Here is an 11,433-nt window from a genome sequence, read left to right as displayed (position 1 = left end):
TCTCGTCCCCTCTTCTTTCCTATTACGCCCTTTTCATGTTTCAACGCTGGGAACTGCTTGTTTGTAGACAAAGAGAAGTTCAACAGGTTCTTCATTCAAACGGCCTTGAGGTAAACCAGACCAGTTTTTTAGACAGACATAGGGTTGGCTTAGCCCATGCATGGCAACATGATGTTGGTAAAACATTACGCTAGAATGTGGGTTATCTCTCAAAGCAGCGTAACGTCACTTTCCTCTTTTAGACACTGTCAAAGTGACTTCCCTCTCAAGTGGTGATAAAATGCCAAAAGCACATCTACAATTGTTTGTGTTGTCTCTGGTTTAAAATGTCGTGCCAGGCACCACAGCATATAGCACAGACGGCTGGAGTATCAGCAGGGCTTTGTTACATTCTGTTGTGTCCATTAGTGTACTCAGCTGCTTATTTTATGCTGTCATACATACTTATTCCTCTTCAAGTTTGGTCAGGTGTGTACAGTAATGCATTGGTAAAGAATGCGTACACATTGTTGACATTCCAGCATACAGTAGGTATCACTGTCTGATCTAGAAACACAATTAAAACGTTGGTCTGTTTTTCCTGTTAGATCTCACATCATCCTTTCACTTTGCCTAATGGTTTGTCAGTTTTCTCTGTTTGATTCTGAACCTTTTTGCCTACATAGGATTGGTGTTTTGGCAATGCAATACAGGCAACCCAATTGAATTTCGGGCTTACAATGTGTGTGTGTGCAAGGAGAAGCTGTCCTTTTACTATTTTTAGAGGTCCTTTTCTCACAATTCGCAGAGACTGCAGAAATTGAAGGCTATTGATTCAAACATGCAGGCGGTTACCTAATCGCTCTCTGCATCTCTGGTTCTCTGGCTACTAAGGGAAAGGTTTTGTGAATGTGTTTGCATGTGTGAGAGACCGTGTGAGTTCACACTCCCATCAAGACGAGAAGTGGAACAAGGTGTCTTTAACTTTCTTGCCTTTCTCACTTCTCTCTCTCTCTTTTGTTACTTCAAGTAAGTATTGGGTCATTGACACTCCTGGGATCATGTATCTAGAGCAACCCCAATCTTCCTATTTTCTGTTCTGCCTACTTTCTGACTGACATGCAATCACTTCATCTTGACTCATCTAATTGGAAATGATCTTTTGGTCTTGATCTCTGTATCCATAACATATTCTCTGCTGTTCCATTCCTTAATGAGCAAATTAAATGACAGTTTCGAATTAGCAAAATTTAATTTAAGCCACATCCTTTTTTCTTTTCTTTAGTAAGCTCTCAAATCGGGCCTGCTCTGGTTAACTCACAATCATTAATATTGCAGATGTTCAAAAAGAAATAGGCCAAAATGTTTTGTCCTGTTTCTTTTCTTTAAATATTTATGCTAGCCACTGCTTTCCTGGTCGCGGTCCACCGCTGTCTGACTTGGTCGTTTTGGCTCTGTGGAACTCTTTGGTATAACTAATTAACTAATCTGAAATGGCTCATATTACCCAGCAGTCTGGCTGGGGCTGGGAAGTAAAAAGCCCGGAGATTATAGTCTCTACTGGCTGTGGATGGGAATGAGTATTTTCTATTTGACAAAATTACATCTGCAACAAGGCAACAGTTTGCAGTAATGATGTGGAATCCCTCTGGGCAATACAAATATGTCACCTTAATTTGACCTAAAATTAAAGTACCTCCCTTGGGTCAATCAGTGTAGTGAAAATGTATGGAATGCTGTATTGTTAAATTCTGATCTAGCATGCCTGATGAATTGATGCCTGATACATTAAATGGCTTGACAAATGACAAATACAATATTCTTGTTTTTAGGGGGGCATCATAGTCCTTTGAAATAATATACATAGGTGCTGCCAAGAGATTCTGAAACCTCCGGTAGTGTTTGGCTGACTGTATGATGAACACCAAGCTGGCTGTTAATGGACACAACACTGATTGTTGCAGGATGTAAATCAAGACTTTCTGATTGCATTTCTCTGTAAGAACTTAAAGTAACTTTCTCTCCCCTGACTTTTCCATTACATAACCTCATCACACCATCAAAAAAAAAAGCCCCCCAAAAATAAAGGCGTTCAGAAGAGTCTTGCAAACTGCTTCCAAAATGAAATTCCATACATTTCCTGCATTTCCTGGACACTAATAATCCTGTCTTGGACTCTTCCAATCCACCGAGTGACTTTGCAGAATCTTCCAGCTGCTTAAATCTGTCACATGCTGATCCTGATAATCATTTTAATGTTTTTAATCAAAAGTAAGATACTTGCAAATATTATACTGAAGACTCTTTAAAAACAGTGTGTCTAGAAAAAAAATATAAAAACATTTCAGTTCATTCACACTATTTGATCTGAATGTTAGGAGTATGCCAAAACACTTTGAGTCATTAATTGACTACTTTGCCTTACTACCTTTACACGTTTCTGTTGTGGGTCTTACTGAAACTTGGTTAAACGACTCTAAAGAGTCTCTCTACTCAATAAATGGCTACAATCATTTTTTCAGCCATAGAAAAGATAGACCAGGCGGTGGAGTATCCCTCTTTGTCAAAGAGTCTATTACACGATACACTCTTTTATTTTGATTTAGTAATTGGTCATCTTAATACAGATAGTTCTGTCAAATCAATTTTTATTGAGTTAATAGGTGCACCTTGTTCAGGCCACGTTATTATTGGCTGTGTATATAGACATGTACATATCTTGAACACTATTAACAAGGAGTGTAAACCATGTTTTATACTAGGTGATTTAAATATTTATCTACTGCACCCTAACTCAGAAAAATGTGTGAATCTATTATCTGCAAATGCCTTTTATCCCCTTACATCACAAGCCACTAGAATCCCTATTCCACTCAGATTAAGCAAGTTGCAAATACTTTCTCAGGAAATTTCAGGATGTCCAATGTGAAAAATTTTAAATTCTCTGGTATTAAATGGGCTAAGATTATGATAGCAAATTATGCATTTACAGCGTGTAATCTTTTTAGTGATGAATTCTTTGGGACTTTCAATGAATCCTTCCCATATGAAAATCGAGCCATCAAACCTAAAGCTCTAAATCTTGGCTGACTGAAGAGTTGAAAAAATGTATCTCTAGGAAACACAAACTATATAATGACTATCTAACCAATCCCTAACCCTTAAAGTATTCCAAATACAGAAATAAACTTAATCATAGATTAAGTTATTTAGTTAGTTATTAAGTTATTAAGACAATATTCTCAATATCAATTTAATATGCTTAAAAATGAAAAATACATGGAATATCATTATAAATAAGCCTTCTTCTGAAAATGATTGCCCCACAATAAGTTTAATATTAATAATACCATCATAGAGAATTCCTCTGAGATTTCCAACAAATTCAATATCAATTTTGTCAATATAGGTCCCGCTTTGGCTACAAAAATTCCTATCATACCCATTTGTTCTCCTAATATGGAGTCTATTTCCCATCTTCCTTCATTTACTTTTTCTTCTGTAAGTGAGCAAGAAATATATAACATTGTATCAAGTTTTAAGTTGTCAGATCTTCAACTGTTCCCTGCAAACAGGTGTTGTACCAGATCAACTGAAATGGGCCAAGGTTATCCCATTATTCAAAGATGACAAACTGTTCAAACTGTAGACCGATTTCATTATTACCATGTTTCTCTAAAATACTTGAAAAAAATGTGTACAATAGATTAGTCAAATACTTTAAAGATAACAGGAACTATATGACTATCAATATGGATTTCGTGAAAAACCATTCTACCTCCATGGCCTTGGTCCAGTTGGCTGACAGAAGAGTCACAGCTTTAGACAACAAAGAACTCCCAATTGGAGTATTTAGTAATTTGTCAAAAGCTTTTGACACTGTAGATCATCCATCCATCCATCCATCCATTTTCTACCGCTTGGTCCCGTTAGGGGTCGCGGGTGACTGGAGCCTATCCCACTGTAGATCATAATATATTAAATAAGCTTCAAGCTCATGGTGTTATTGGTACTGAACTTAATTGGTTTAAAAGCTACTTGCTTAACAGGAAACAAAATGTAATTTGGAATGGAACTAAGGTTCCATACCAGGTCCTCTTTCATTTCTGATATACATCAATGATTTGCACTCCAGAAGCGCTCTTCATTTTATATGCCAATGATGCCAATATTTTTCTTACATACAAAGAAGAACATAGGTTGATAATGTGTATGAACAATGTTTTAGATAGGATGGATATCTGGTTCAAATGCAATAAGATATCCCTTAATGTTAAAAAGACTGCTTATATGATCTTCAAGCCTAAAAATAGAACTCTATCAGATCATCTTTATCCTATTCACATAGCTAATAATGTGCTTGAATATGTTTCCCATGTGAAGTTTTTTGGTGTAATGATGATCAGCTTAACTGGAAAAAACAGATCTCTTATGTGTCTAACAAAGTTGCCAAAAATATTGGTATTTTACGGAGCGTAAGACATATCTTATCAAGAAAAAATGCTCTGGATCTATGTTACTCTATGATCTATCCCTTCATATCTTATGGCAATATAATATGGACAAACACATATAAAATCAATCTCCATTTCATCTTATTATTAAAATTTTTTTGTTAGAATGGCCACTAACTCTAGCTGGAATGCTCATACTGCCCCATTATTTCAAACCCTGGAGTCATTAAATATATTTAACATCAATAAACTCCAGATAAGTACAGTTGCATTTCAATTTCTTAACTATTTACTTCCTTTCACAGTTTCTTTGTAACTAGATCTCAGATCCACTGTTATTACACCAGGCCATTTGAGCTTCTACATAGCCAGTTCTACAGAACTAGCTTTGGCCAGTTTTCCATTAGGTATAGAGGTCCAGCTATATGGAACAGCTTTTCTGCTTCACTTCACAGCACCTCCTCATTTATGATATTTAAAAAAGATCTTAAACAATTTCTCTTGATGGAGTACAGTACTATGTAAAAGTGGTATGATACAGTGTACGATATCAGTGCAAATATTTGTTATTGTAATCCTTGTTTTTAATTATTTTTTCTTCCTTGGTCTTTTTATCTGGTATTTCTTGTTTGGAATTTGTATTCTCTTTTTTCTTTTAGCTATTTTAAAAATATTTACGTGTTTTGCAAAACTGTGGCAAGCATAGTTTCTAATCTTAATGTTAGGTGGGTTCCTTTTACAATTTTTTCATCCCACCTGTGCGTTTTTCTTATGTTATTGTACACTTTTCTCCTTTGTTCTATTTTATTGTATGCACAAATAATTAAAGAAAGAGTGTGTAGAGAGACATACCTGCAGCATAAAGGGGACGCCTGGTAGATGATACACGCCACGCTACTTTGCATATAATATCATTGTACTCTTTCCTTTCTAAGTGTATGGTGGTGGACAAACAGAAATATGCAGGAGCAACTCTCAAGTTTTCTGTCATCGGCATGTCTGATGGCATGATGTACTGCTGCCCTCTGCTGGATGAAAGAGACATTTAACTAAACTGTGTTTGCCAATAACACAAACAATGGAGACTCTAATATGTACTTATTTCAGCCTCATCCCAGTATTTAGCACTTACAGTGGATAAGCACAATGTGAACACCTGTACAAACAAATACAATGCATAGCATATTGTGTCCACTCAGTTTATGTTTTATAACTTAATAAAGAAACAGATTCACGTGTAAGAGCAGGTAGCACAGCGCTGCACTATGAAAGCACATTAACTAAACTTTTTGAAAGTTTATTTTCATATGTATCTATATACATAAACATTTACAATATGCAAGAGGTACAATCCATAATAACACTATAAGTATGCCGCATAAGAAACAGGTAGAAAAGCTGAACAGTACTTGATGAACAAATGTGTGCTTCAGAAATAATGCCGTTTGACGGGCTGAAAGATTACATGTAGTACAGCTGCATTCTGAATGGAGTAGATAACGCCTTTAGGTAGGTTATTTAAGAGAAACTATCGATGTCTATGTTAGAACAGTAGAGAAGTGTGAAACTCCAGTGTCCTCTCTACTGCTGAAGACATGAGCGGCTCAGATGACCAACACTGACAGTTTATAGGTAGTATGGCGATGGCTTCTTTTTCAGCAGTTTCCAATAAGTCAGAGTAGTTAAAGTATGATTTTATCCAGCAGTGTATATACAGCATGAAAAAGGCATTAATAAAAATGGCATAATAGTATATTCTTATGTTACTGGACTGTAACTGAACTGTTCAAAATACTAGAAGGTTAAAGTATATAAGAGTATATAAAAAGCAAATGTTATCAAGGTCTCTTCTGGAGACATGACAGTAGTACAGTACTGTGATAACATAAAGACGAACAAGGAGTACAGTTTCATTTCAGGCACATTCATCATCAATTACAAATTGCACTGCATTCAACTGGAAGAAATCAATTGGCACTTAAGAACTGTATGAGAAATGTGTTAAAAACCTACAATACAAACTGTCTTTGAAAGTGTTCATCCTTATAGAGGAACTGTTGAGTGGGTGTCATGCTGAGGGCCATTCCATAACCTTGCAGATTCAATACAAGAGTAACATTGTGTCAAACTCAAAACAAGAAATATAATGTACACAAACTGTGATAGTTAAAATGACCTCTTATTCAGAACATCATGTAACACCATTTCTATACAAACAAATCATATAATTCACTTCAATATTTGCAGTGTATACTTCACAATATATATTCAGAATACCAAATACCTCTCTAAAACGGTGACCAATATTTTCCCTTTTACTAGCTGCGAATACGACTATGGAGCAAAGTTTGTTTTTGATATTTTTGCTAAGTGATGTTGTGCCCATCACAGAACACAGGCTGTAACTGTCTCACGTATAAAAATGAATTATGTGATGTTCTCCTGCAGAACCAAACGACTGATTTAATAATCCAGTGGAACCTCAGGTAAAAGACACCAAAATGAAAAAAAGGTTGACTTGGAGGACAATCTTTTGTGGGATGGTCCTTGTAAAAAGGGGAAACAGAGGGAATAAAATGTTCTTTTAGATGAAGCACTTGATGTATCCAAGCTGCTCCTAAAAAGTGAAGGCGCCTGTGAGCTCAGCTGGATCAGCGCATTTGGAACCAAAGAGTTTTCATATGTTAGATCATGGTCCAACAAGAGCTTTCCACTTCTCCTTTCCACATAGTAGCCTCCCTCTGACTCTCCCACTTTTACCTCCTTGCCCCTGGGTGACAGACTTGTCTAAGATCCTTCTAGTGATTAAATTGTCACATAATATTCCACAACAGGTCAGACGTGATGAATCCTTACTGATGGTCTGAGTTCAGATGCAGCAGGTAGCTATGTTGTGCTCCACAGAGGAGTTGCAGCAGTCACGGACAGCAGGGCGTGTTCATTTAACTGAGCGGGTGCTATAAAACAGTAGCCTCCTCCATGGCATTGACCCATCTGAAACACAAGAAAACACAATGGTTCATGGAACACTTAAAGGGGCATTCCACTGATTTTACATGACAAAGTCACTTTACCAGTCACAGGCAGTACTAGTACGAGTTTCCCTACGGGGATCAATAAAGTATTTCTGATACTATTTAGCCTAAGAAAACAGTTGCATAATGTCTTCTTTGTTCGGCTTGGGCTTGGGGACTACACATTTTCAGCAGGGGGTAGGAGTTTGAAAGACGTAGGCTTTTACCATGCAGGGAGGGTCTCACAAAAAGATACTATTGGTTGCATTATGGGAAATGAATGATCCAGTGTTTTTGAAGCTTGATCCATACCAAGGATTAACAATCAGGATATCGCAACGTCTGTGGCTTTCCCCAAATTTAACGGAAATGCAATACTAAATTGTGTTACGTTAAACTGAGTGCCCTGTTAAAACTACACAGCATTAAAAACATACAACTCACTTTGTGAGTTTTGCTCAGTGCTTTATTCAGATGACAGTACATTTTAAACTAGTATATTATCAACAAGTCAGTACACATCTTTAAAAAGGATCATAAAACCTATTCGGCTTCTTTGTCTTGATTTTATGTTTTGTGGTTTGTACACTTCTTTTTGTGGTTTCTAGTTTGTCTTCTCTGTCTCTAACTGGGACATTTCACAGTTGAAAAACCGGCTGATATATTGACCTGGACGATTTGTTGGTTCTAACCTACTGTTCAATAAACATGTTCTGTCAACTTGATTGGTTACCAGCACAGCAGGAATGCCACAAATAGCCACATATTCATCAGACCAGTGCAATGGCGAAGCCTGTTGTCATCTTTCACAGACACAGACTTTAATGCTGTTAGATTAACATTTTTTATCAAAACATCTCCGCTTTAAAGATCAAATATACCAATACGTATTTTAGGTCTTGAAATAAAGAGACAATCTAGACAAATAAACTAAAGATATAAATAATATTAAACCCATGTGGAGCACTCTTTCTATCACTTCGGACAGCAAATGCATGTTTGAAATGAACTAGAGGTACAGATGGGAAGTGTAGTCCACCTGGTTTAGAGGGGAGGTGCTCTTCCTGCTCTTCCACAAACTAGGGAGGTTTATCCTCCTTGCCTACTGTCACAAATACCACACATGCCAACCAGAGGGTTTTACAGATCCCTGGTGGTCTAGTGGCTAGGATTCTGGCACACATGCCAGACATCCCAGTAAACGAGTTTGCCACTTGTGTGTACAGCTCCCTTGTGGTCTAGTGATCACTTAGCTGTCAGTTCCCTGGTGGTCTAGTGGTTAGGATTCGGCGCTCTCACCGCCGCGGCCCGGGTTCGATTCCCGGTCAGGGAATGTGCTTTTAATGGTCACCAATACAGAAATCAGTCTCATCATGTCTAGTGCCAGTGCTGGCATGGATGCAGTGTGTTGATTACTTACTGAATAATAGAGGCCATATAATTAAAACCTGCAACAGCAGGCAATGATGTGCTAAAAGTGAGCATGATTTCATTCAAACGAAAGACTAGTTTTTATTGCAGGAGCTGCATCACATTACATTCCTGTTATATGGTCCAACCCCTGAAGACTGGAAGAAAGGTAGAAAGGTAAATAGTGAACCCTACTGGCAGCTGTCTTGCACTACACACAAGTGTCTACAGCTGATCAGTCGGCACACATGCCAGACATCCCAGTAAACAAATTTGCCACTTGAATGTGTGTACAGCTCGCTTGTGGTCTAGTGATCACTCAGCTCCCAGTTCCCTGGTGGTCTAGTGGTTAGGATTCGGCGCTCTCACCGCCGCGGCCCGGGTTTGATTCCCGGTCAGGGAACTTTCTTTACTTACTGAATAATATTACTTACTGAATATATTCTGAGGCTTGTCTAATGCATGTTTGAAATGAACTAGAGATGAAACTACATCAAATGAACTACAAATGGGTAGTGTCCACCGGGTTTAGAGGGGAGGTGCTCTTCCACAAACTAGGGAAGTTTATCCTCCTTGCCTGCTGTCACAAATACCACACATGCCAACAACGGGCTTTCTCCCAGTTCCCTGGTGGTCTAGTGTTTAGGTTTCGGGGCTCTCACCGCCATGGCCCAAATTTGACTCCTGGTCAGGGAATGTGCTTTTAATGGACACTACTACTGTGGCTGACAAGTGTAAGCGCACTGCAACTTAAGAAAACACATGCAAATAAACAAAACCCAAGCAAATTTGACAACAAATCATCATTTAGTAAACAAGCTGCAAATAATATTACAGAAATGTGCTGCAAGAACACACAACAACAACAGAAGTGTTTCCAGAGGACACTAAAAAGTGATTTATACGGCTTGGACAAGTTTGTTGTCAAGTTTGTTGCCATGGTTTGTGACTCATGAAGTTATTGAAGTCGGGTCCGTGTATCATCCGTTCATGTTTATGTTGTGGGTTTCTGACTTCTACAACTGCTCTATTCTGCGCATGTGTTGAAAGTGCACAGAGCAGAGCGAAAAAGATTGAATTCTGTCAATAATTTTAATGACTTGTGAGGAGATTTAGTGTTTATGACAGATATTAACCATTACTATCCTATCACAAGTGTTGACAGACAACCTGTAGCCTGCAGGATAATCATATAGGCATTATTAGACCAGAAATATCCTGAGGTATAGGCTACAGAAGGCCAAGCACTGTAATGATAAAGAGATGACCTCAGCTTTGTTGATGTTTAAAAAGTTACAAATTACACAGTATCACATTTTTTAAGGAGGGGGGGACTGATTCACCAAAAGTTGACAGGTTATGTTTTGGAAAGACATCCAGTTAATTATCTTACAGGTATTAAATCACTAATGAAGCTGCTTTGACGACTGTGGTCACAAGATGCCGCTGTACGACCTGAGCATGTCAAATCAAGGAGCTTTATTGTCTCCTCATAGTGCATCACAGGATAAACTCCCATGCGTAAAAACGCATATGTGAGGACGAAAAATTTAACCGGTGGGTTTAATGCAGGAAACCTTGCAGACTGTAGATAATGCTATTTATGTGCACTTGGTCACTCCAACGTTCATAACAGGCTACAGTCTGTCTGTCATCACAGATGAACCTGGTTATTATCTCTGATTAACAGTAGTTTTCCAACATTTTTTTTTTCAAATTCCTTCAAATTTACCTTCAGTTTCAGTTTCAAAAATGCTTTAAACTTTTTTTCTGTGAATCAGCGCGCTCCCGCGAGGTAAGTGCACGCTGCATATCAGACTGCACATGCGCAAAGTGGAGAAACAGTACAAAACAAAATAACAGAAAAACAATGAACAGATGACACGGACCCGACTTCATGAGTCACAGACCTTTTTTGCGTCCTCTGGAAACACTTGGGTAGTTGTTTTGTGTTTGCTGCGCATTTCTGTATTTGCAGCTTGTTTTCTAAATGCTGCGCATGTGTCAAATTAATGAAGATGTTTTCATAATCTGCATGCATTGTGTCTTTTTGCATGTGTTTTCTCAAGTTGCAGTGTGTTTGCCCTTGTCGGCCACTGTACACCACAGCTACAATACAGAAATCAATCTGGTCATGTCTATATAAATAGCGCCAGTGCTGACCTGCGTGCAGTGTGTTGATCATCAGCCCTAAAGGTGTAGTAAAGGGTTTTCTTGTGGTAGAGATGAAACATGCTGCTGCTTTCCTCTCCCTCTGGCCTCTCACTTAGCTTGACGGTGAAGCCTTGCAGAGGTAGACTCTCTGAAGCCACTTTATCCTGAAGAAACCAGAGTGAAGACACAGGCATACAAGTTCAAAACACCAATCTTGCTGTCAGCAGCAATATGCAAATAATGAGAATTTCAAGCTTCAAGAAGAACAACGCGGTGCAACACTCAGATGCATACTTGTCAAAAGGAATAGAGAGCACAGAGAATCCCTTCATTAGTCACATAAAGTGTTCTGCCCAGGAGGAAAGGTTGAACAGTGGAAATGTGAGTGTTAAACAGTTTTGTACTGCACTGGCCAGATGTGA

At 38.2% G+C, this 11,433-nt stretch overlaps 1 protein-coding gene and 2 non-coding genes across 4 annotated transcripts in view; 2 read left to right on the top strand and 1 right to left on the bottom strand.

Moving 5' to 3' along the window:
* Positions 1-5,714: 5,714 nt before the first annotated feature.
* Positions 5,715-11,433, bottom strand: part of fgd5a (FYVE, RhoGEF and PH domain containing 5a) — a 36,368-nt gene continuing 30,649 nt past the window's right edge. For both annotated transcript variants that reach the window (XM_044170874.1, XM_044170884.1), the window contains exons 20-21: positions 11,021-11,175; positions 5,715-7,427 (exon numbers count right to left, since the gene is read on the bottom strand). In XM_044170874.1, coding sequence (XP_044026809.1) covers positions 7,391-7,427; positions 11,021-11,175 — 192 coding nt within the window. In that variant the 3' untranslated portion in view covers positions 5,715-7,390. The remainder of the gene's footprint in view (positions 7,428-11,020; positions 11,176-11,433) is intronic.
* Positions 8,709-8,780, top strand: trnae-cuc. The gene has a single exon. It is a non-coding gene; the product is annotated as a tRNA-Glu (tRNA).
* Positions 9,189-9,260, top strand: trnae-cuc. The gene has a single exon. It is a non-coding gene; the product is annotated as a tRNA-Glu (tRNA).

Source organism: Siniperca chuatsi, linkage group LG2, assembly GCF_020085105.1.
Source record: "Siniperca chuatsi isolate FFG_IHB_CAS linkage group LG2, ASM2008510v1, whole genome shotgun sequence".
Classification (NCBI taxonomy): Eukaryota; Metazoa; Chordata; class Actinopteri; order Centrarchiformes; family Sinipercidae; genus Siniperca; species Siniperca chuatsi.
This window is presented reverse-complemented; position numbering and strand designations above follow the sequence as displayed.